General features: G+C 43.4%; 1 protein-coding gene across 2 annotated transcripts in view; it reads right to left on the bottom strand.

Annotated features, from left to right (window-relative positions):
- znf608 (zinc finger protein 608) overlaps window positions 1-27,335 on the bottom strand; it is a 104,962-nt gene that overhangs the window by 65,282 nt on the left and 12,345 nt on the right. For both annotated transcript variants that reach the window (XM_078566892.1, XM_078566901.1), the window contains exon 3: window positions 6,679-6,931. In XM_078566892.1, coding sequence (XP_078423018.1) covers window positions 6,679-6,931 — 253 coding nt within the window. The remainder of the gene's footprint in view (window positions 1-6,678; window positions 6,932-27,335) is intronic.

The raw sequence follows: 27,335 nt of genomic DNA, 5'->3' as shown, positions 1-27,335 counted from the left end.
ACGCACTAGATACCCTGAAAGCTATGAGCCCTGATAAAATCCCAGCTGTAATGCTAAAGACCTGTGCTCCAGAACTAGCTGCGCCCTTAGTCAAGTTGTCCCAGTACAGCTACAACACTGGCATCTACCCGACAAAATGGAAAATTGTCCAGGTATGTCCAGCCAATTATTACCATATCAGTTTCAACCATCAGTCAAGTGATGGAAGGGGTGGTCAACAGTGCTACCAATTAGCACTTGCTCATTGATGCTCAGATGGCATTCCACCAGGGCCACTTGGCACCAGAACTTTAACCTTGCTCCAAACACGGAGGTCAGCAGGCCCTAGGGGAAGGGTGCCTCAGTCATATGGGGCCTTCTGATGGAGGTACCTCCACCCCACCGCACCCCCCTCACCCAAGATCAAACTCGGTTTATTTCCGCACCCCCCCACCCCCCCCCCAACCTGTCATCAGCCTCAATTTTTAGGCTGACAGACAATGTGGAAAAAGGCCCTTAGGTGGCCATTAAGTTGCCACTTAACAGCCTTAATTGGGGCAAATGTGAGCTTCCCGTTCATGCAATTTAATGCTCCCCCACACCTCAGAACCCGCTGGTGTGGATGGGAGCGTAAAATTCTGGCCACAGTGACCGCAAGGGTGGGTCAGAGGCTGGAAATTCTGCAGCAAGTAACTCACCTCCTGACTCCCCAAAGCCTGTCCAACATCTACAAGGCACAAGCCAGGAGTGTGATGGAATACTCTCCACTTGCCTGGATGAGTGTGGCTCCAACAAAGTCCAAGAAGCTCGACATCATCCAGGACAAAACAACCTGCTTGATTGGCACCCATTCCACCATCTTAAATATTCACTCCTTCCACCACTGATGCACAGTGGCAGCCGTGTTTACCATCTACAAGATGCACTACAGTCACTTGCCAAGGTTCCATCAATCGCACCTTCTAAACACAAACCTCTATCACCTAGAAGGACAAGGGTTGCAGACACATGGGAGGACCACCGCCTCCAAGTTCCCAAGCTCCTTCCAAGTCACACAGCATCCTGACTTGGAAATATATTGCCATTCCTTCACTGTCACTGGATCAAAATCCTGGAACATTCTTCATAACAACACTGTGGGAGGATCTTCAGCGGTTTAAGAAGCTGGTGGGCAATTAAGGATGGGCAAAAAGTGCTGGCCTTGCTAGCGACACTCACATCTTGTGAATGAATAAAAAAAGTGGCTCAGCTAAAAGCTATCCGAGTATTTTTATACGGGATGAAGAAACATTAAAATAACATTGTTTTACAGACAAAATAATTGTGCATTGCTTGGGTAATCACCCACCATACATTTCATAATTAACCATACAGCCATTTACCAAAAGTATTGAACCAGTGACCTTGGCGTATACACCTTTCCTGAACCATTAACAACCAGCTGCTGGCTGTGGTCTGGCTGCCATTTCAAAAAAACTGGGAACACCAATGATCAATAGCACAATTTCAGTTTTCAAACTGATGGCCGTTATTTATATTTCAAATTTTTAAATAAAATTAGACAGCAATGATTAAAAGCACCACACTGTGACATTGAAGAGTTCTGCTCTTTACCTGTAATAGGAATACCAACCTGCCTTATGGCAAAACAACCAATCACATTTTCCTTCTGAAGGAAAGCTGGTAAATGGCACTAGAGTTTTTCAGTGACCTTATGCTGCCGTTTTCTAACTGGCCTTCCCTAGGCAGAGACCATTAACTGCCTGTTATTTTATCTACATTTCAAAGCAAATTTAGCTGGGCTTCCCAGGAGGGTTTCTTGTATCTGTGAAGACGTAGGCTGCAAGATGATTTTTTTTTTGTCGTTTTGTTATAAAGCCACCAGCTTTTCCGCTTTTGACCCCCACCTTTTGACATCATCACTTCCTGTGCCATCAGCACAACCAGAGTTTCCAACGCTGCTGCGGTTTGAGGCCATAATAATATCACAGTATTTGTAAAGCAATTCAGATATCAGTCATAAATTATTCAAGGAAGGTTCTATTTGTTCAACTAGCAGTAAGAAACCCTAAGCTGTAATTTCAGTAGCACAATTCCCCCCTCTAACTACTAACCTGTTCTATACCCACGCACCATTCTTCACAACAGACTAACAGTTTCATCTTTCATCACTTAACACCTTCAATTGACCATTTAATTTTTTAGCTTTATGATTCTGAATCAGTGTTTTTTACAGACAAACCTACTCAAGCCTCCCATCAGCTCCCATCCCCCCAACTACTGAGCCTCATTATCCCACTCTACAGCACACCCATGGGCTTGCAGCTTGAGATGGTCACACTGCTCCGTCTGTCTCTCTCTCCCTTTGTTCCTTTAATGTTTGTTTAAAGATGAAATAATTTTGTTGTGTATGTACAAGAAGCACAGGGGACCTTGCGTTGAGATTCTGTGTCTGGCAGAAGGCAACTAATGTGGGCCGGTTACATTTTTCATACAAATCCACAAGATGCAGTTCACAATCCACCCAACCAGTCATGTCTGGCCGTCAGCACAGAGCTGCAGGAACTCTTGTTTGGAGGCTACATTTAAACATTGTGGAGTATTCAAGGCACTGCTGAACACTAAAGCATTTTAGTCTATTGAATTTCGTGCTAGGAAAATTGAATATGTTAATTCAATGCGAGAAACAATGTGACATCCTTGACACTGTAGGGAAAATTCTACTTCCCTCTCCCTTCCGAATTAACAATTTAAATCTTTTTCTGATGTTTTACATTTGTCTTTAGCAAACAGCTTAAATGTCATTAGCAAAATGATATATATTAAAAAGCACTATTATTTTATTACAGTTTAAAATGGCTGCACAGACAGTAAAGCATACATTAGCTTCCAGTTTCATGAATACATTGAAGCTCCCTGCTTCAGCCCAATTAAATCCATTAATGTCTTTGCAAATCTTAGCTCAGTATGTAAGATTCTTTGCTGTGGTTAGGCATCCCTATGCTGCAGATATCTTCACAACTATTCACATCACTACTGCAATACACAAACATTATTAAAGCCTGACCTTTGTTCTTTATTTAAGAAAGATGCTTTTGAAAATCTTGCCTTTCCTCTCCATTCACACTAGATAATCACAGTCATAAGAAGGTCTGACAGTTTATGTAATGGTCTCCTGAGGCAATTTGTCATGCCAAGTATTAGCCATCTTCTGGAGCTTAGTAGCCCATTTGTTTCCTTTTTGCTGTGTGCAAATGGTTTAACAGAGAACTGGAAAAAGAATTGCCTTTCATTCAGTTTGACATCCGAGCTGTTTCTACATGTCCATTGTACAGGTTCTCTCAGCAATTCAAGCCTTAGGCAATAGCCCCATCCAACCTTCAAATTATCACTTCTGATGATTGGGACTTTCACATAATAATAAGCTCTACTTTTTGGTATTAGTAAAGAACTAATCATCTTTTCAAATAGAATGTAGGACTTATTTGTTTTCTACTGCTAACAGGCTAAGACTTGGCACCCTCCTCATCTGCCTACACCACCCTTTTTTATTTATTAGCAAAATACCCAAGATCTAGTAACACAAAAGAGACAGAATGGCCATTGGAAAACAATCAAGATGGTTAGCAATAACTCAACCAATCACACCAAAGTACTCCATTCTATTTCAAAAGATGGAGAGAAAATCACAACAGCACTACAAAAATTTGCACCAATTTCTGAACAACAGCTTTATCCATGGAATATTATTTTACCATCAGCCCCTGACCCATTTTCCACAATAAAAACAATGCTTATTTTGCATCTGAATCCAAAGCATTTCTTTTTATACATTTCCTCTATTATTTCTATTTGAAGGACAGCAGAAAAGACCTCATTCTTGCAATGTTTAATTAGCCCAGTGTGTAATTTAATCCTTTGACAAACATGGGGAGCATATTCTTGATCATTACTGTTCATCCACTGAGCTACTAATTTACATGATTCAATTATATCTTGTGTTTGTTACCATTTGGTCAGTAAGTGAGGGTACTCAGCTTTTATATGTAATTTTACTGCTACTGAACAAATTTAGACAAAAGATTATTACTTCAACTATATTTGAAGAGATCTTCAGAAACAGGAGAAAATGTTAAATAAAATTATGTACACAGTAGTAAACAGGAATCTCTTTCTCCTCAACTATTAATTCTGATCAAGCATAAAATATTCAGTGGGTCAGAAGGGCATTTGATTCACCATGAATAACTCTATTAAGGTCACCACAGGCTCTCTTATTGCACCACAAACAGCCACACATTCTGGTGCTGGAAGGCAGTTGTTTCCAGGAATCTAGTTATTCTGAGCACACTACACCACATTTTGTATTGAATTTATAAAAGCCCCCAGCTATTTTTAGCATTAGTCATTGGCCATTTAAAAAGAAAGCTTCTTTCTATTAGTTAACCCGAGAATGAATGTTGTAAAAAGTCAAACACTAAACCAGAGCTATTAACCACAAACATGTTCCAACTTTTAATATTAACTGTTTAAGCACTAAGTCCCAATTTCCTTACTGATTATAAAAACAGGACACACACATCATTACACATTTGTAATACTGATGGCTCCTTTTCCCCCAGCGTTGTATTGTCATTGACATTCATTGATGAAAACCTTGGTCATTCATTTCTCCAATTTATGGTAGCACATAATGAAAAAAAATTAGTTTTTCAGGTAAAACAAAAAGGAAACCCACTGCACAATGCTGCCCTCCATCACACACAATGCCACAATGGAAGCAGAAAAACACTGATCTATCACAAACCCACATCAAAACTACAGAAGGGCGGAGTACAAGATTCTTCAAACAAATTGAACTTTTAACTTTCTGTTAAACTTTGTGTGTGACGCCTAGGTGGTGAATTTCACAGTAACTCAAAGCTATCAAAAATACAAGTTGAATTATAAACTTCAAGAGTTGACACAGCCTTGTCTAGTTACTGCTTTTAAACAGGTTAGGTCTTTGCTTGCTACAAACTTTGAGTGCTAAACCTGCTTTAATATTGTGCTGAGATCTTAGCTAATGGCATAGCCTGAAAACTAAATGTAAACTTGCTGGAATTAACTAAGGGCAACAGCCAGGAAGATATTTGTGGTGTCGCTGCACTCATATGGTCTCACACAATGTAAAAGCAACTTGAGAAATGTACTGAAATAAGCTTGGGTTTGCAATCATGTTCGATCACAGCCTGCATTGAGTTAGCTGCTCAGCTGGGGTAGTAGTTGGAGCAATTGACATCAGAACCTTAGGTTATTGAAGAGAAATAATAAACTTCAGGTTCCAGCACCTAATTAATATCCAGTCAGAAAGTACACTTGTGGATGTCAGGTAAAATAGAATTGGGCTTAGATATGGTGTCCTCTAAGTTCAAAGAGCTTTCCAATACGCACTGCCTAGGATCACGCATAATGCAATCCCCAGATAGGAGAAGGTTACTTTGTACACATGGAATGTGTGGGCCTATTCCTGCTCCTAATTCTTTTGTTCTCATGAATTGTACCCCAGTAAAAATCAATGCCTTTTAAACGTTGTGAGGAAAGAAGGAAGAAAACTGGCAAAATAAATTCTATCCCTGGTTACTCAATTCATGCATCTTACCTCAAAGTAATCCCCTGAACTATTACATAGCAATCACAGTACAGAAAGAGTCCATGCAGACCAACCGGTTCATGTTCTACATCAGCATCCTCCCAACCCTCTTCAACAACAACTGGCATTTATATAGCACCTATAACATGGTAAAATGTCCCAAAGCACTTCACAGGTGAATTATCAAACAAAATTTGAGAGCAAATAAGGAGATAGGTCAGGTAACGGAAAGTTTGGCCAAACAAGGAGTGTCTTAAAGGAGAAAAGAGAGGTAGAGAGGTGGGTAAGTTTAGGGAGGATATTGAAGGCACAGCCAGGGATAGTGCATTGATTAAAAATAGGGATGCTCAAGAGGCCAAGATTGGAGGAGCACAGGTATCTCAGAGGGTTGCAGTGCTAGAGAAAGTTAGAGATAGGGAGGGGCAAGATTGTGGAGCGATTTGAAAACAAGGATGGTAATTTTAAAATCAAGATGCTGTTTAACTGGGAGCCAATGTAGGTCGCCAAGCACAGGAGTGGTGGAAGAACAGGATTTGGTATGAATTAGGACATAGGCAGCAGAGTTTTAGATGACCTTATGTTTATGGAGGGTGGAAGATGGGGCACCAGCCAGGAATACACTAGAATAATCAGGTTTAGAGGAAACAAGTAAATGGTTAGGGATGAGTTGTGGCAGGGGCAGAATCGGTTGATGTTACAGAAGTGGAAATAGGTGGTCTTAGTGGTGGCACTTTTGTGTACTTCAGCTCAGGGTCAAATGAGACACAAAGGTGATGAACAGTCTGGTTCAGCCTCAGATAGTTACCAGGGAGAATGATGGAGTCAGTGGCTATGGGGTTTGCAGTGGGGACCAATGGCTTCAGTCTTCCCAATATTTAGTTGGGAATTTCCACTCATCCAGTCCTGGATAAGGAAAAACTCTAACTCTATTTGCATAGCCTTCTGTTCCTATCTATGTTTATCTAGCTTTCCCTTAAATTGAAACCTTATAAACTATCACGAACCGAACCTCACTAATCAAACTTGGTAATCACAAACAAAACATATAAATGATTTAAAACTCTTACCTTCCTCGGTTTCATGCCACACAATCCCTTCCAGGTTTACACTAGTTCCTGGTTCACAAGGTCCAAGGCATTCTGGCTCAGTCACTACTCCAACCTCACATGTATTTATACCCATTGAACGAGTCCTTACTAAAAGCTGCTCAACTGGTGCAGCAATGCTAGATGAAGAAGGAAAGTAGGAAGGCAGAATCTGAGGCGGCATGCTCACAGAGATTGGTGGTGGAGGTGCAGGCACAGTGAACAAGGGATCAACCTGGAAAAAATAGAAAAATATTACCATCTGTATCGATAAAATCACAATTTAATATACATAGTCTAGGACTGCTGCATCCTTTTTTTTTGCTGGAAGTAAACTACACCTCAACCATTGCCATAATCAAATAATTTTTGGTACACATATAAGCCGGAAAGCGACACTCAGCCTTCATTGCCAATTAATATTCCTGTACAAATATTGTGTGGTTTCAAACCCTCAATAATGTCATCACAAATAAATACAGCAAATGTCAGTTAAAGATACCTTTGGAAAGTATGTAGAAGTGTGCAAATATTAAAGAATGATATGACCATCAAAAATAATCAGTCAGTCTTACGCCACTATTCCTCAAAGAAAAAGATACTAAATAAAAATGTCACACTCTAATGAGCAAGTGCAAAACATTAATCACCCCAGAGAAGGTTGCAATTGTGGAAATTAATATTTGGCAGTATGTAATGGAGGCAACGGGGGTCTCACCCGCCAGCTGGTGAGCCAGCAACAGTCCTTTTAGGCAAGGCTGCCAAATTAAGTGCCACCCAGGCACTTAATTGGGCAGCAGTGGGCCTTCCCATGATGAACTGGGGAGGTGGGGGAGGCAGTGGATAGTGGATGCTGCTGGTCTGACACCCACCCAAGGCCTAGTATCATCACTGGATCCCAGGACAGGGGGATGGCAGGGAAGGCAGGGCTGTCTCTCAGCGGGCCTCCCCTTCCCGATGCAGTGTCCCTCAACCAGGCATTAAGTGCCTTTGAACGAGGTACCCGCACACCACTCCCGCCCCCCCGCCCCCAGGAGCCTGCAAGCAACCCACACAGGTTTGCTTCTTCTCTCCACATGGTAAGCACTGCCCCACCACAGGATAAGACAAAAAAGTGGGCGTTAATTGCTCTCTTAAGGGCTTCAATGGCTTGGGGGGGGGGGGGGTGTTGGCAGGGGGAATGCCTGTGGGCATACTTCCTGGAGTTAATCAGGGTGGAGGTGGACAGGTGGTGGGGTGACCCAAGTCAATATAGAATGAAACCAGACAGACCACCCGGCATCGACCTAGACACCAGAAGCAACAATGGCAATCTCAGCCCTGTCGACCCTGCAAAGTGCTCCTTACTAACATTTGGGGGCTTGTGCCAAAACTGGGACTAGTCTGTCTCACAGACTAGTCAAGCAACAGCCTGACATAGTAATACTCACGGAATCATATTTTACAGGTAGTGTCCCAGACACCACCATCACCATCCCTGGGTATGTCCTGTCCCACCAGCAGGACAGAGCTGGCAGAGGTGGTAGCACAGTGCTGTACAGTCACAAAGGAATTGCCCTGGGAGTCCTCAACATCAACCCTGGACTGTTTTTGCAGTCTTATGGGTCAGGTCAAACATGGGCAAGCAAAAGCAAAATACTGCAGAGGCTGGAAATCTGAAATAACAATAGAAAATGCCAGAAAAACTCAGCAGATGCGGCAGCATTTGTGAATTGAGAAATAGAGTTAATGTTTCGAGTCCACATGGCTCTTCTTCAGAGCTCCAGACTTGAAACGTTAACTCTCTTTCTCTCTCCAACGATGCTGTTAGACCTGCTGAGCTTTTCCAGCATTTTATGTTTTTATGGGCAAGGAAACCTTCTGCTGATTACCACGTACCGTCCCCCCTCAGCTGATGAATCAGTGCTCCTCCATGTTGAACACCACTTGGAGGAAACTGAGGGTGGCAAAGGCACAGAATGTACTCTGGGTGAGGGACTTGTCCATCACCAAGAGTGGCTCGGTAGCACCACTACGGACCAAGCTGGCCGAGTCCCAAAGGACATAGCTGCTAGACTGGGTCTGCGGCAGGTGGGGAAGGAACCAACAAGAAGGAAAACCATACTTGACCTCATCCTCACCAACCTGCCTGCCACAGCAGCATCTGTCCATGACAGTATCGGTAGGAGTGACCACCGCACAGTCATTGTGGAGATTAAGTCCCGACTTCACATTGAGAATACCCTCCATTGTGTTGTGTGGCACTACCACTGTGCTAAATGGAATAGATTTCGAACAGATCTAGCAACTCAAGACCGGGCAACCATGAGGCTCTGTGGGCCATCAGCAGCAGCAGAATTGTACTCAACCATAATCTGTATCCTCATGGCCTGGCATATCCCCCACTCTACCATTACCATCAAGCCAGGGGATCAACCCTGGTTCAATGAAGAGTGCAGGAGGGCATGCCAGGAGCAGCACCGGGCATACATAAAAATGAGGTGTCAACCTGGTGAAGCTATAACACAGGACTACTTGCGTGCCAAACAGCATAAGCAGCAAGTGATAGACAGGGCTAAGTGATCCCACAACCAAAGGATCAGATCTAAGCTCTGCAGTCCGGCCACATCCAGTCGTGAATGGTACTGGACAATTAAGCAACTCACTAGAGGAGGAGGCTCCACAAATATCCCCATCATCAATGATGGGGGAGCCCAGCATATCAGTGCAAAAGATAAGGCTGAAGCATTTGCAACAATCTTCATCTAGGAGTGCCGAGTGGGTGATCCATCTCCGCCTCCTCTGGCAGCCCCCAGCATCACAGATGACAGTCTCCAGCCAAATTGATTCGCTCCATGTGATATCAAGAAACGGCTGAAGGCACTGGATACTGCAAAGGCTATGAACCCAGACAATATACCGGCAATAGTACGGAAGACTTGTGGCCCAGAACTTGCCATGCCCCTAGCCAAGCTGTTCCAGTACAGCTGACCGAGTGTGGCATCAAGGAGCCCTAGCAAAACTGGGGTCAATGAGAATTGGGGGAAAACTCTCCACAGTTGGAGTCATACCTAGCACAAGGGAAGGTGGTTGTGGTTGTTGGAGGTCAATCATCTCAGCTCCAGGACATCACTGCAGAAGTTCCTCAGGGTAGTGATCTCGGCCCAACCATTTTCAGCTGCTTTATCAATGACCTCCCTTCCATCATAACGTCAGAAGTGGGGATATTCGCTGATGATTACACAATGTTCAGCACCATTCGCAACTCCTCAGATACTGAAGCAGCCCATGCCCAAATGCAGCAAAACCTGGACGATATCCAGGCATGGGCTGATAAGTGGCAATTAACATTCACGCCACACAAATGCCAGGCAATGACCATCTCCAACAAGAGAGGATCCAACCATCGCCCTTGTTGTTCAATGGCATTACCATCACTGAATCCTCCACTATCAACATCCTGGGAGTTACCATTGACCAGAAACTGAACTGGACTAGCCATTTAAGCACTGTGACTACAAAAGCAGGGCAGGGCTGGGAATCCTGCGGCGAGTAGCTCACCTTCTGACTCCACAAAGCCTGTCCACCATCTACAAGGCACAAGTCAGGAGTGTGATGGAATACTCTCCACTTGCCTGGATGAGTGCAGCTTCAACAACACTCAAGAAGCTTGACACTGTCCAGGACAAATCAGCCGCTTGATCAGCACACCATCCACAAACATTCAATCCCTCTACCACCAATGAACTGTAGAGCAGTGTGTACCATCTACAAGGTGCACTGCAGGAACTCACCAAGCCTCCTTCGACAGCATCTTCCAAACCCACGACCACTACCATCTAGAAGGACAATGACAGCAGATAGATGGGAACACCACCACCTGCAAGTTCCCCTCCAAGCCACTCATCATGCTGACTTGGAAATATATCACTGTCGCTGGGTCAAAGTCCTGGAACTCCCTCCCTAATAGCGCTGTGGGTGTGCCTACACCACATGGACTGCAGCGGTTCAAGAAGGCAGCTCACCACCACCTTCTGAAGGGCAGTTAGGAATGGGCAATAAATGCTGGCCCAGCCAGCAAAGCCCACGTCCCATGAATGAATGAAAATAACCCCTCCAACTTGATTAAATGCCATCCCAGCACCAAATCCGGCACAGGGAAGGGTATTAAATTCACATTAGAGTTGACATCAGAGGGCCGATTTTAACTGTGCAAGTGGATGGGTTTTGGTGAGTTAAAATCTTGCCCACATTATACTTTGGAGGGGAAAGAAAGTTCACTGAACAATTCTAAACAAACATATTCGGCATATTTAATTTGCAGCACTCCTTTGATTTCTTTCTGGATGCCTGCACCGAAACTCTTATGTTGTAATAATGAACTCTTAAAGCATGGGCTGGTTCTGATCCTTGATCATTTGAGAGTTTGATGACTCCCCATATATGTCCAAACAAGCCAGAGGATGAATGTGCAGACAAGACCAATTTACTGGGATGTGCTGGTACCAGTTGCATCAAAGAGACCAAATTGTGCAGGATGTGAAGCTAAGCACAGCTAAATGCCTCCAAACCATTTTGATGCTTTAAAATGATTTACAAAAGTCAACTAAAAGAAAAGCATCACAATGCATCAATAGTTAACCTCCAGCATGGCTTTGACCATTAGCCACATGGAAAGTTTCTGCACCTGGGTGAAGATTGTTAAAACTTGCCAGGGAATCACACTACAGTGCCTCTGTACTTCCTTCACTGATCTATCACATTCATTGCATTTTACATCAAACAAAAGAAAAATGAAGCCTATGCGATTATAATAGATTTTGATATATCATGAAATACCACCTCATGAAGAGCACTGTGTCATCCTATTAAAAGATCTGCCAATGGGTGGAATTTTCCTCTCCTGCCAGCGATGGGAATCGTGACGGGCGGGGGTACTAAATTTGGCAAGATGGAGAAAGTCAGTTTTCCACCAGCAGGAAATTGGTTCGGAATTTTGTTCTCCCAAGTTTAATGGTGGGTTAAAGACAGGCCGAGTTTCCCGCTAATCTATGACGGGAACCATATTTGCATGTCATGAATGCAGAATAAAAGGCCAACTCGCCGGAATTGCGTTCCTCCTCCAAATGAAGTGCCCCACCAGCAAGAATTTAAAACGGTCTGTTTCCCGACTGCATATAAATGGCGTGCACCTGGCGTGCTTCATTTCATCAACGACTTTGGGGGTCCGTAAATGTTGCTTCCTCCTTCTCAGGGACCTCGTATAACTTCACTCGAGTGCCGTTAGCAAACACTGCGCCAGGCCTGCAAACGGGAGGCAAGTGAAGGCTGGGAGGTGAGGGGGCGGCAGAGGTTGTAGGGTAGAATGGTGGCGAGAAGGGTGGATAGAGGAGGCAGGCTTATGGGGGAAGGGTGGACAGAGTGTCGGGGTGGGATGCCAGGGTCTTAGAGGGTGGGGTTGGTGGTGTTGGCGCTGGGTTCCGAGGGAGTGAACTCAGGGCACTGGTAACAGGAGGGAACAGTCACAGTCAGAGGGGGGAAGTGGGATGCAGTAGGGTGGGAGCGCAGAGCGCAAGTCCGGGAGGTGACAGTCTCATCAGGGTGGGTGGGTGGGGGTGGAGTTGGCGGGATGGCACCAATCATCCATGACATCCATCCTACCAGATGAAAGTTCATGGCTGACAAGAGATCATGCCGTTAGTCTTTCTATGCTCCAAGTCAATGGTCTCTCTATAGAGTCTCAAAGGTAGTGAATACAAGCAGGAAAGTGTCCGCATGAGGCTTCTTGCACATGGCTTCCATCACCCTGGTCAAAGAGCAATGTCTCCATATGCATTCATTTACCAATGCGAGGAACACCCATCACTGGTCCTCCAGGTGTCCTTTACCTGGGAGGAGTTGGATGGGAATGCCATGTCTAGAGGGAGGTCAGATGAAGGGCTTAGAACTTGCCTGCTGGCTTTGAGATGGAGGGAAACCTGTAAGGAACATGCTCACTTAATGTATCACTTCAATTCACTCACACATCCAGGAGGAACAAGGGCCTGAGCAGCAAGAGGCAGTGGGGCCTCTATATGGCCAAGAGGCTGGCGAACATTGTGAGCTGGTGAGCACTGGCCCGACCACGGGTGTACTGCCGCTGGTGCTCTTATCCAGAGATGAGCGAAAGACGAAGCCACCTGCTGGCTTCTCCAGTACAAGCTGTGGCTGCAAGGATTTTGGGAGAGTAATGCGGAGCTCCTGGCCTGCAATGAGTGAATGTGTTTCCGTGTGCCCTTTAAATATGACGCCAGAACCTTGGACCCCATAAGGTGACAGCGGAGTGGGTAACTTCCTGCCCGCCCCACCATGAGCTCCTTGCAGATGCATAATTAATTAGGTGAAAAGCTGAAGAAGGTGTGTATTCACCTGCCCTGCCGTCCAGCGGGAATCACGTCAACTTTCCAGCCTCCAGAATGGAAAATTACACCCATGTGTCCGCAACTTGTTCCCTCAGTTTACGGGAGGGCAGGCAAAGTCTAGTGCTAATGGGCTGGATTTTCGCGGAGTCAGGGAGGCCCTGTGGACCTCTAATGAAGGTGTCCGGGACACGATTCCAGGATTCCTGGCCAAATTCCCAGCAGCCCCAACTTACATCAGCACAGGATATGGGTGAGGGCTGGTGCAGGTCGCGAGCTGCATTCCTGACCTGGCTGGCTCCATTGTGGGGATGGGCATCTTCTAGCCTTCCGCAATTTTTGTGGCATTGAGCCAGCTTTTCAAGGGCTCGTGGTTTGCGGCCCCTCGGAGGAGTCATGAACTATAGTCTGCATGAGGGAAACTTTTGAAAGGTGAGTTCAAAAGCTCTTATCCATGCCTCATTGCCAAGCTATGCCCTCCAATGACATTCCATTGTCCCCCACACCCTTCATACCAATCTATGGCACTTCCTTGCCCATTTACCCAATATACACTCTGTACAGAAATACTAAACCCTATAGTGACAATAGCATGTGTGAAAAAGTTTTTAAAAACAATCATTCATCAAAATTATTTTTACTACAGCCCTATAAATGTGTCAATCATCCAGAGAGTTTAAAGTGTTAGGAGCAGAAACTGCAAGCACTTGAAACCTCTTTAACTGGTCGAAATAAATATTGTGCAATTAGATCAGAGAGAAAGAGAACAAAGCAATGTGTTCCCTGGGGGCACAGCTGTTTCAACAGAGTAATGAATGTCTGGGCTCTCAGCCACACCTCAATATGCAATTCTTAGCTGAGCACGTGCTTGCTGGGAACTTTCCTGACTCCTATTATCCACCTCGAGTTGAAAATCCAGTCCAAAGTTACTGGACTAGTAATCCAGAGGCCAGACTAATGCTCTGGAAAAACAGATTCAAATCCCTCCAAGGCAGCTGGTGAAATTTATATTCAATTAATAAATCTGGAATTAAAAGCTAGTCTCAGTAATGGTGACCATGAAACCACTGACAATTGTTGTAAAGCTTATCTGGTTCAGTAATGTCCTTTGGTGAGAGAAATCTGCCACCCTTGCTCGGTCTGGCCCACATGTGACTCCAGACCCACAGCAATGTGGTTGACGCTGAAGCCCTTTGAAGTAGCCCAGCAAGCCACTCAATTGTATCAAACTGCATGAAGTCTAGAAGGAATGAAACCAGACGGACCACCCGGCATCGACCTAGGCACCCGAAACGACAATGGCAAACCGAGCATAATCAACCCTGCAAAGACCCCCTGACCAACATCTGGGAGCTAGTGCCAAAATTGGGAGAGCTGTCCTATAGACTAGTCAAGCAACAGCCTGACATAGTCATATTTACAGAATCATACCTTACAGACAGCGTCCCAGACACCACCATCATCATCCCTGGGTATGTCCTGTCCCACCGGCAGGACAGACTCAGCAGAGGCGGCGGCACAGTGATATACAGCTGGGAGGGAGTTGCCCTCGAAGTCCTCAACATTGACTCCGGACCCCAGGTAGTGTCATGACATCAAGTCAAACATGGGTAAGGAGATCTCCTGCTGAACGTCACGAGTCAGAAATGGTGGTGGACAGTTAAGCAACTCACTGGAGGAGGAAGCTCCACAAACTTCCTCATCCTCAATAATGGGGGAGCCCAACACATCAGTGCGAAAACAAGGCATTTGCAACCATCTTCAGCCAGAAGTCCTGAGTGGATGATCTATTTCGGCCTCCTCCTCAGGAGGTCCCCATCACCACAGATGCCAGTCTTCGGCCAATTTGATTCACTCCATGTGATATCAAGAAACAGATGAAGGCACCGGATACTGCTATGTGCCCTGACAACATTCTGGCAATAGTACTGAACACTTGTACTCTAGAACTAGCCACAACTTTAGCCAAGCTGCTCCAGTACAGCTACAACACTGACATCTACCCGATAATATGGAAAACTGTGCAGGTATATCTTGTCTATAAAAAGCAGGACAAATCCAACCTGGCCAGTAACCTCCCCATCAGTCTATTCTCGATCATCAGCAAATTGATGGAAAATGTCATCGACAGTGCTATCAAGTGGCACTTACCCAGCAAAACCTGCTCACTGACGCTCAGTTTAGGTTCCGCAAGGGCCACTCACCTGCTGACCTCATTACAGCTTTGGTTCAAACATGGACAAAAGAGCTGAACTCAAGAAGTGAGGTGACAGTGACTGCCCTCGACACCCAGGCAGCAATTGACCGAGTGTGGCATTAAGGAGTCCTAGAAAAACTGATCTCAATGTAATCAGGGGCAAAGCTCTCCACTGGTTAGAGTCATACCTGGTGCAAAGGAAGCTGGTTATGGTTGTTGGAGGTCAATCAGCTCATTCCTAGGACATCACTGCAGGAGTTCCTCAGGGTAGTTTCCTAGGCCCAACCATCTTCAGCTCCTTCAACAAAGACTTTCCTTCCATCATAATGTCAGGAGCTGATGATTGCACGATGTTCAGCACCATTCGCAACTCCTCAGATACTGAAGCAGTCCATGTCCAAATGCAGCAAGACCTGGACATCATTCAGGTTTGGGCTGACAAGGCAAGTTACATTTGTGCCACACAAGTGCCAGGCAATGACCATCTTCAACAAGAGAGAATCTAACGACCCCTCCTTGATGTTCAATGGCATTAGCATCACTGAATCCCCCACTATCAACATTCTGCAGGTTACCATTGACCAGAAACTGAACTGGACTAGGCATATAAATACTGTGGCTACAAGAGCAGGTCAGAACCTAGGAATCCTGCGGTGAGTAACTCGTGTCCACCAGTTATAAGGCACAAGTCAGGAGTGCGATGGAAAACTTTCCACTTGCCTGGATGAGTGCAGCTCCCACAATACTCAAGAAGCTTGACACTGTCCAGGACAAAGCAGCCCGCTTGTTTGCCACCCCATCCACAACATTAAACATTCACTTTGGCGGGGGGGCCTGGGGTGAGGGTTTGCTGGTGAACCTATGAAAGCAGGCTACAGGGAGGAGAGCTCAGTGTGCATCCGCAGGTGTGTACTACGTATGTGCAAAAACCAAACGTCAAAAATACAGGACAAACAACATCCCCTAAGCAAACAGTCTGTGACTCAGGTTGACAACGGGACTATGCTGTGAAATTGGGGATGGTTGGTCAGCCTGCCTCCACGCCAATGCATACTGGGAGCAGTGTGCATCTACAAGATGCACTGCAGCAACTCACCAAGGCTCCTTCAACAGCAGCTTCCAAACCCGCACCCTCCAGCACCTAGAAGGACAAGGGCAGCTGGTACATGGGAACACCACCTACAAGTTCCTCTCCAAGCTACACACCATCCTGACTTGGAACAATATCGCAGTTTCTTCAAAGCGAAAGAGTCAAAATCCTGGAACTCTCTCCCTAACAACACTTTGGGTGTATCTACACCATGTGGACAGAAGCAGCTCAAAGCACTCACCGCCACCTTCAAAGGGCAATTAGGAATGGGCAATAAATGCTGGCTTTGCCAGTGATGCCCACATCCCATGAACAAATTAAAGAAAGGAAGCTTCTGAGAGTCGGGGCTGTAGCAGGTAACCGCTCAGTGAAAGCACGGGCAAGCCCTTGCAATCCAATTGGTGTGGATCACAGTAATAGAACTACTGATTGGCAAAGGTATCACATTCTCATTATACCAACCCTGTACATTGTAATTTAATATCTTTATAAAAACTCTGATATCAGGATAGAATCTTTCCTCCCCAACAAAGCAAGATCTGCCAGAACACATAGGCCAGGATTTTACGGGCCCTCCCACCTGACGGAATATTACAGTCCTGCCGAACTGAATGGAGTTTTAAATGGCTCGCCGCATCCACTGGGGGGTGGTGGGCAGACATGCCGCGGTAGGGCCGTATAAACCTGGCCATAAAGCTCCAGGGAAAGACAATGAACATTTTAATACTGAAAGACGCATTCTTTAATGAAACCTTCCTTGTTGTTTATTGAAAGCCCAATTCAAATCTTACCACAAGCAAAATACTGTTATCAAATGTAGCCCCCGTGGAGCACATTACAGGATATATATTTTTTACCCTATGCGTAGGCAAAATTCAAACTGAATGAGAATAAAAACAAGAGACACAAAACCTTATTCAGTGTAAAAAGACTAACAATGTGCCACTGATGAGGCAATTTCCATTAGGCAACACTCTGATACCATCTGTTTCACTGAGCAACCCCAGTTTTTAAAAATTCTCACAGAAAATAACATAGCACACTAAATGCAAGAAAATCCCTATTTTATTTTAAAATGTATTTTCTTTTGAGAGGATCAATTTACAGTGTTCCTTCCCACCCCCACTCCCATATATTACTCTCATAACCATCCTATTGTGAAAGCAATTAAAGGCACATGGCAGTCTTTTCTTGTGGCAGAGGAGCACGTTGAAAGCAGGGATCAGCCTTATACAAAGCACTAGGTGCACAAATCTTAACAGCTGGACGTGGCAGTCTGTTAAAGCAGGGGAAGGAATGTCAGAATCAGACTTTCTGCTTTCCACTGTGTTACTCCAAAGTGATTATTCCCAGGTGCTACTGTGTACTGATCAAAATTCTGACAATTCATTACAGAAACCAGAGCAAAGAGAGGGAAAAAGTGAGAGCCAACAGATTAGGTTATCCACTCTGCAAAGAGATTCACACTTAACTAAAACTGCACCCAACTGTTACAGAGAGTCCAAGTCTTTTCAAAGGTTCTTAGCCATCACTTATAATGCTTGTAATGCAAAGTGCTTGATTTTTCAATTTATGGTGCATTGTGGTATAAAATATTTTAATGATCACCAACCTGTGTCGCACAATAGGAGTTTTAAAAGATGCAAGGCTTTTGAAGCTAACTGCAGAAGCATTCCAAAAATAATTGTGCCACCTATTTCCAACCAAATCCTTTTGTATGCTTTAGTGATCCTGATAAGTAAAAATGGACACCATCCTCCAATGCCTTTCTTGATTGAGTAACGTGCATTCTTTCTTTTGTTCCAAGTGTTAGAAAAGTGTTCGGGCATTCTGTAATTACTCCAGTCTACTAGCAACGCTTCTGTACAATAATTTTTTTAAAAAGCCAACACTAATTTAACTAAAGGACATTACAGTACTGCCACCAATCTAATCATTAGTACTCCAACAGCAGTCATGTGAACACATCAATTATGGGCAAGTGCCAAAAGCTCCAGAGATCCAGCAGATTAACAGGCAATCCTCTGTTTTACAAGCGCACATCAAAAGGAATATTAATAAGAGGAGGGGGCGGTGTGAGAGCTTGTCAGGCTGATTCAGCCATGGATGTAAAGCATTTCCTCCAGCCTTTTCCATGAAACTATTCCATGAAAGAAACTGGCACCAACTACAAAGTCTATAGCCTCCACCTTTTCAAAAGCACTGTTGCGATCACTGTAACATTTAGAAAAGTAAGAACTCTGGAGTTAATTTTATCCTGCCAATCTATTAAGCATTTAGGGGATGGATACTTTTAAAAACATCTGTCCTACTTCTTCCCATTTTCACACCTCTTTCATGATAGCACCCAGTTTTGTCAAAATTAAAAATTCCTTACGGAGCTAATTTCAGCACATGGTGATTAAGGGCGCTGACCCAAAACATTGCAAAACAATCTGAGTCATATCAAGGTGCAATCCTTCATATACTAATATAGTAGAATCTGCAATGAGTATTCAGAAATTCAGATGCCTTCCAGCTCCAGAGTTTTATTATTTAATATGCTTGGGATAATTTTATCTCAGGTATGTATTCATATCTAATACATAAAAGCACTATTAGTCTCAAGAACACAACAAACTGGTATAAAGACAGAGTGGTTTGTTACATGTTTGTCCCATCTTCATGCTGTGAACAATCATTTCAAATGCAGATGGATTTTTTATTTATAGCCTCCAAATCTACCAATGCTCTTCCAGACCACTCTAAGTGGCCCAATGTAAACTACTGAATACAATATTGCCAAAACCTCTGGAAATCTATTACTGTCACCGAGTAGACCAGCGGTAATTCCCAGCAGGACACACACTATTGTGAGTTTTTCTCCCTCCCTTAAATCCTAGTGCTAATACAGCTCTAATGACCTGTACTGCAACACTTGCTCTGCACAGTTACCTCCTGATTTTAATTCATTGCAGGAGATTTACAAGGTCAATGGCATCAGTCAGCATTAGACATGCAGAGATTTTAAGAGGCCTGGAATGTTGTACATAGAAAAGCATAACTGTAACCAAAGGGTGAGGATTAAAGGAAAGGACAATAAAAAATGGAGTGCATTATTTTCCATGGCATGTAGCTAAAGAATCATTTTCAAAAACAAACCCGAGCATTTTACATATAAGGGTGTGATTTTTTTTCTTTTAACAGAAAAACAATACAATTTTTCTCTGTAATTATCAATCACATTCTCAAAAATTACACATCTCAAAGTAATGCTGTCCCAATTTTCATTAGCAGGTCATTAATTGTCGGAAAAATAGGCAATCTCCCATTTTTCATTAAAAAAGAAATTTTAACACCTCCCCACCCCCTCCATAGAGGGAAATTATGATCTATAGATCCAATCTGCTCAATATGAAGAAGCATTAAATTAGGCTAGCAGCAAACGAATATTCAAATAGGGGTAAAAATGTGGCCGACAGTGTTGTTTAGTCCTCATCTAGTAGAAGGTTCTGGTATCTGCAATTAACATATGGATGCAATCTTCACATTCACTCAATTAGTCACAGACGTTGTGGGTAAGCTGAGAAAGCAAATGCTGCTCATCACAAGGATTTACAACCACAAGCACCACACAATAAGCTCAATTCTTCCTATTATGCATGCACAGCCAGTAAGTGCAAACCAATTTTTTTCTTCCTCAGTCCCCTAAATGAGCACGGGTTCTGCATAAAACCTTTAAGCAATGCTCACTGTCAGAGAAAGGAATGAATCCAGAACAATAATGCCTTTCATGGCAACTGTACTCAGCACAATTAGTCCAACGAGTTTTATGTTTCCTTTAAGCTATGGAGATGCAGCAAAGCAAATGATTCACTCATGCCACAAAAGGAACTAATATAAATGTCACCTAACACTAGAGTATGGAATGAAAGTGCACGTTTAAAAACCAACACCCACTGTAAATATAGCTTATTCCAGATGAAAAACAAAGTGATTGTTCTGATAGTCCACAGAAAATGGGAGTTCCTCTACCCCACACTAATTTTCTCCCCTCCTCCACGGAAATGAACTCACGCAGGATTACAGTTCTACGCTTCTCAAGTATCATTCTTCATTTGCGACTCCAGGTAGTTAGCACCAGCAGGCTATTTCAACAGGAGGGCACCGCTGTTGAACCTGGTCCACATATGATGTCCATAAACTTATTCTCATTGGTGGGTTTGGGGAGTGGGAGTAGGGTTGCATAGCATCAATTTATTGCTGTCAGAAGCAGGGGCCTTCAGTGATTTCCCCGCTCCTTAGTCGAGGAACTTTAAGGGAAACTGTGACAATACCCCTGCCCTTTGAACCACCATCCCAGCTTAAATCAGTTAATTCAGCATAGACCAGAGATGGAACCTGAGACTTCCTTGATCTGTATTGCTGAATAGAACAAGGCTCCTATTAACCCACTGAGGCTAGGAGTTCCTCTTATTCAAATCTGCAATTTTTCCTGGTTTCACAAGTATGCTTGCACTTAAACAGCCAAAGCTTTTTAAATATTAACACTTCTTTAAAACACAAAGAGAAAATCCAACAAGAGGTCCAGAGCTCAATAATGTTAAAAAACAAAAACCCTTGTTTGTTGTATTACAATCTAATCACTATGGCCCCTTATGACACCAGTGCCTTTTGAACAACAAAATACCTTATTTTTGTTCCCAATTTTGACTAAGTATTCCTTAACATCAATCATTGGTATAGGTTGAGGAAATTTTAAGTGCAGTGTAATGTCCAATTATCATATTTAATCACGGCAGTCTGCCAGAACAGGTCTTGCAACGTATCACACGGCCCATTTTGTGACTAATAGTGCTTAATACTGTTCTTAATGGTTGTGCTGAGTCAATACGGTATTTGACGGGATGGGGGTGGGGAGGTCCAGGAGGATTAGTGTTGTTTAGAATTGAATCATACTCCTACAACAGGAATTTAGATACAGAAAATGCTGCCATCCTGTTTCAGCTTCAAAGTGTGGAAAAACTATTAAACCCACTCTTCCTGATCTTATAATAACTTCCTAGTTCTTTTACTTGAGGCAGCAGTGAAGAACTGCATTCAGCAAAAACACAAAATAGAAGTGACTTTTCATATAATTGTTAGGTTCAGCCCCATCCTGTGTAACTCCACTCAATAGGTATTTGTGGTGGGGGTGTGGGAGGAGAATATAAGTTTATTAAAAAAACAAGTTAAAGAGCCATGCATTTTTGCAGATGTAAAAATGCACAGCATTCAGTTAGTGTGTTTAATAGGTGTTATCACAACAGTAATTTAGCTCACTCTGGAAATGTCTGAGATGAAGGTTTGCAGATACAAAAAACAGGATCTGCAAAGCAACAGTTCAGTTTTTTTAAAAGATCCAACCTACGAATTTGTAGTTAAATATAGATCATTACCAACAAAGCTAAAATAAAATCACAAAACATAGGGTCATCTGAACTGCTTGAGTAAATGATGGGTATCACCAGCAAGGACACAAAATGTACAAATCATCAGCCATCTAAAACTTAGGGTGGACGAGTTTATTTTACAGAGACATGGCCTCACAATTCTTGAGGGTAACACCATAGGTAAAATTCTGGTGATGCAAAACCCCAGTTCTGCCAAACTCAAAACTGGAGGCTCCATCCACCTCCCAAGGATGGGGTAATTTTCAGAACTAAAATGACTTGTCTTGCCCCAATACTTCTGCCAAAAGCTGCACCGCATGAAATGCCTCCCAGACCCTTCTGGGCCAAATAAAATCAAACTTCTAAAAAGAAGAAACATTCTTGTTCTCAGTGGGGTCTTTGTCTCTTCAGAATAAGACAATCGATCACCACTGGGATCAATCACCTTATTTTAGCAAAGGATAGGGGCCAATTTAAAGACCTCAAAGGGACACACATCAGCTCTCAGCTGTGGCATACCAAGCTTAAGAACTTCCCAACCTACATCCTTAACATGTGGTTGGGAAATCTGCCCATATTCCCTTCACTAAAATTCAACAGGCCGCATCAAATGGGGCAGCATCTCATCATTGTTGGATTCCACCCCTGGGTCCCTCCCAAGTGAAAATCAGGTCTTCTGCCCTCTCTGGCCCGGGACTTTCTCGGCCCAGGTCTTTTAATGAATACTAGAGTCGGCAAGAAGATGGATAAGATTGGGTTTCTCAATGCAAAGTGCAAAGCTTCATTGTATATTCACCTCATCTTTTCTATCTAATGGTAGAAACAGATCTAACAATCAAGTGTCATCTGCACAGTTTAATTTAGTGTCATTCTGCTGAATTGACAACAGTTTTGGTGCAAACATAAAACAGAACAACAAATAAAATTCCACACAATATTGAAGGTCATGTCAAAAGGAGTATTGTTCACACATGTAGCATTCAAATTGTATAATACAGCTTAGATAGACACCACATTGATTTGCAACATCAACAATAGTACAGTGTAATATTGATGAGGCTTTACCTCTGGAAAAAAACATTTCATTCCAATTAACCGTAAAACCATCAAAGAGAGAGCAATGTAGCAGTAGTTTGAGTATTGCAAAATGCTCAGCAGTGATTCACAATACAAATTAATGCTTGCATATGGTAATTAAGCCACTGATTTATGGCTGTGTATGCTTAGTGCAACCAATTACAAAATGCAAAGCTTCAGAGGCACTAATAAAACAGGAGGAAGCTTACAGCAAGGAATGATGTTAGCAATCCCTAGCAGGAAATGCATTACTACATTTCAGCTTCTGAAATGTCTTTGGATTCCACCACCCCGCTGAATCAGTAAATAAAAAGGAATTACATTGATGTAAAACTCAAGTATTCAATGTGCCTGTACATTTAAGATTTTGATGCACATTTATACCATTTCAGAATTTACAGTTCATTTTTAATGACCTCACATATCATCGCCAATATTAGGAAATGTCCACCTGACGAAACAAAATGATCACATGTCATACATCACAGCCTGGTCCAACAGCTATTCACAAAATGTCAAGCACGGCAAATTAAATCGCTTCAGATTCTAGCTACCCATTAACACGGGTCACTAATTAATTAGGGTGCCGAAACAATGGCAGATTTACAGCATATAATTTTTTCCCTCCCAAAAAGTTCAAATCACAACTCAAGGATTTACTTTGATTTATTGGAATGTTTTTCTAGGCCCCCTCCCCCACTCTGTCCACAGTGGATGTAAACCTACTCTGCCAACAACTGGTGCCCAATAGCTTGTCAAGTTTCTGTCAGCCTACGAAGGTACTCTGCCATTGCCCATCCCCCGCCCTTTGTTCTCCTGAAAGCACTTACTGTGCTCAGCAGCGATCTGCCTTTACTCGTTAAAAATGCATTTTGCCTCCTGTTTTGACTGGGGTGCGGGGAGAAGAGGCACAGACTCTAGAGGCAGCTTAACAGGAATAAGAAACTGCCATTGCGTTTCCAGCTCAACCACGTCAAATTCTTTCTCCTTCTCAACCCCATTTTGAACATTTGGCTAACAAATTGGACCTTCTCTTTATAAACAAATGATTTGCTCTACAATTAAACCATTCATAGATTTTCCTTCTGTTGGCCATCGGCCAACTGCAAGCTCATAGGCTCTATTATAATTTAGTGTGGTTAAAAAGGCAATAAAGCACATTTCAGCTTCATTTGACTACAATGTGATAAGAAAAGCATCATCAGAATCAAGCTGACAGGATAATGACCGCAATTGTGTTGATTACTTAACCCTTTGCCCTCAAACCACCTTTTTGACCAAGACTCCCATTTCTCTAAGAAATATCAACTCAAGGGAGAGATAGACAAAAGGAATAAAATTCTGAGGCACCCACTTTTCTAAATATCTATATGATTATCAGCACAATGTTCTAGCCTGTCAGTTAACAAATATGCAGGTGTAACGTACATTAGCTACAGCAGGTTTTACAAGTTTGCTTTTTAATATCTGTTGGCTAAGTAACAACCTGACATTGCTGCATATGTAAAATGAAAATTTAGGCTTCAAATATATGCATGCATGTAAAATATCAGGGTAATACTTGTAGCAAAATATTTTGGTAAATGGCTGGTCTTAATTATTTTGGGCTTCAAAATTATAAGTTTATCTTGGACTGCCAAAACCCGGAGATTATATCAAATCTATCCCTAAATACCCCACCCTCTCCTCACATGCTGACCTTTGATGACACCCTCTGCAGACATAGGATCAACTTGGCATCCTATCTGAATTTAAGCCGAGCTTCCAATCCTTAACCTCTCCGTCACCAAGAATGCTTCATTCCACCTGCAGATCACGTTCCGCCACTGTCCCAACCTCAGCCCATCTGCCACTGAAACCTGCATCTATATCTTTGTAGCCACTGGACTCATTTATTCCAATATTCTTTTGGTTGGTCTCTGATCCTCCACCCTCCACAAACTTAAACTAAGCCAAAACTTTGCTGCTTGTATCTAAATCCTACTCGCCCAAAAATCCCTGATCTTGCTGTTCTACATCAGCTCTAGTGCCTCAAATTAAAAATTAGCATCCTTGCGTTTGAACCCCACCACTGCCTTGACCCCACCAACCCCCAACACATCGGTATCCTCCATATCAGCACAGCTTCCATCAAAAACTCTGTTCATTTACATTCTCCCCACGCAACCCCTACCACTACCTACCTCCATTCACTCCACTATTGGGAACCATGCCTTCAACCACTTTGATTCCATGCTCAGGAATTCCCTCCCTTAACTATTAAACAGCACAATGCATTAATGTGGTCAATGTCTTCTTGCTGCAAGCATTATACTAAGTGTCACGGCAGTGGATTACAGTCCCAAATTATTTGTGGGAATATTGAATTTAAGGAAAACATGTTTTTTTTAAAAAAGACATACAAGCAAAGACACTGAACAAAAGATGGCTGAGAATTTAAAGTAACCACATTCTGGAAAATTCCTATGTGGATTATACTTGACTGACTTGTCCAGAGAGAACATGGATGTCGCACCTAAAAAGGTGTCAAGGCCTACTTCACAGAGACACTTGAAAGGAAGAAATTAAATGCAAAAGACTGAACTTTAATCTCCTGTGGTTGCGGAAACAATGGAGACAGATTACCACAACTCAGCAGAAACTATCTCCTGTTGAGTTACATCTCAGAATGTGGAAATGATCGAAGTTGGAACAAAACAGACTCTGGGAGAAAGACATGTTTGTTTCTTCCCTTCCAGGAATATAGAAGGAAAGGGGTTAAAAAGGTGGCTGCAGACCTGACCAATGCGTTCTAATTCTGTAGTGCTAGTGAGAGTCACAGCAGAAGAAGATCGACTAGGCACCCGTTTGCAATTTGTAGGCAAAGGCTCTCTACTCTCTGTTGCTGAGGGGGGGGGGGGGGCAAGACAGCAAAGCCACAATCAAAAAAGGAAATAGGACAGCTTCTTCAGCTAACCTGCAGAACCAAGTGTCTCCAAACCAACTGCTAAACTGCCAAAGTCAGCTCTACCGGAATCACCCAACTTAATGGCCACAACATTTTGCCATCTACGCCTCTTGGACAAGCTAAACACTGATTTGTATATCTTCTTTAACTTTCATTTTTGGACTCAACTTCTCATTTCTGATCTGTGTGTATGTGTGTTGAGTTTTCTTGGGGTTTTAGTAACTAATAAACTTACTCTTTCTTTGACTAAAGAAAGCCTGGTTAGATTGGCTCCTTCTAAAACATAGGGGAGAATTTTCACATCGGTGTGCGGGGGCGGGCCTGGCATGCCGACACGTTAAATGACATGCAGTGATGTCAGGTGTGCGTCCTGACATCACCATGCATCATTCAGATCTTTCATTCGGCGGGCATGCACCGGAGTTGGCTGCGCGCCCACCAAACTGTCAAAGGCCTTTTAAGGCCATTTAAAAACCAACTGAAATCATTATCAACGAAGAGCCCAAGCGGCCTTTGCATTTTTCAGGAAACCTCATCCATGGGCGGGATGAGGTTTCCTGAAGGTTTTAATAAATAAATAAATAGATTTTGCTCAATTCAGGTGACACTGTCCTATGAGGGGACATGTGTAAATAATTTTTAACTTTCTTTATTAAAAATTCTCAATATCTTCTAAATCTCCCGGAGGCAGCTCCATGCCTCGGGGAGATTTCTACTCTCTTTCACTCCGACTCTCCCTCTTCCCCCCGCCTACTAAGGTAGTGCTGAGCGCTACCGGCTGTGCTTCACAATGGGCAGGCCTTAATTGACCCGCCCATGTAAAATGGCGGCGCGGAGCCGATCATGGGCGGCGATCGGCTCCGTGCCCACCCGCGCCCACTCCTGACCAGCCCGCCCGACAGGGAGATAATTCTCCCCATAAATACATTTGGACTGAGAAAGGGTACCCACGAGGGATGGGATCCCTTTTAAATTAACCTTGTTGCGACCAACCAAGCGGGCTGAATAAAGAGGGGAGCCAGCTAATTTCCCCTTACCCAGGAGCATAACAAAATTGGAGTTCTGTTTGGGAAGATAACAGTTTGGGGTATCTCATCCGGGATTATAACAAAATGGGGGGGACCTCGCCCGGGGACCGATCGTAACACTAAGCCCAAAAAGAAAAATAAACTGCAGTATTGTGGTAATCCTGCACAAAATATTTCTTGATCCGAGGCAACGCCCCCGAGGTACATTGTGCATTCTGCTGCCCTGGACCCTTGAATGTTTGCACTACTCATATTTTATGAATACATTCTGCAGGAGCTGTAAACAGCAAAACTAATGACAGTAAAGGAGATGGCACTGGGAAGCAAAAACTGACAGCTTTGAAGAGCCAGAGGCAATTTAAGTACCCTGGGATTGGAATTAAAAATGTTACACTAATCACACATGACTTCTCCCATTACAGAATAATAATAACTCAGTTTCTTTTGCTTTGGGTATTTTTAGTAAATTGAAATATGTCGTCCATTTATCTCCTAATGAAACCAAGTGATCT

Source organism: Cetorhinus maximus, chromosome 2, assembly GCF_964194155.1.
Source record: "Cetorhinus maximus chromosome 2, sCetMax3.hap1.1, whole genome shotgun sequence".
Taxonomy (NCBI): Eukaryota; Metazoa; Chordata; class Chondrichthyes; order Lamniformes; family Cetorhinidae; genus Cetorhinus; species Cetorhinus maximus.
The sequence above is the reverse complement of the archived record's forward strand: the minus strand, read 5'-3'. Positions and strand labels throughout refer to the sequence as shown.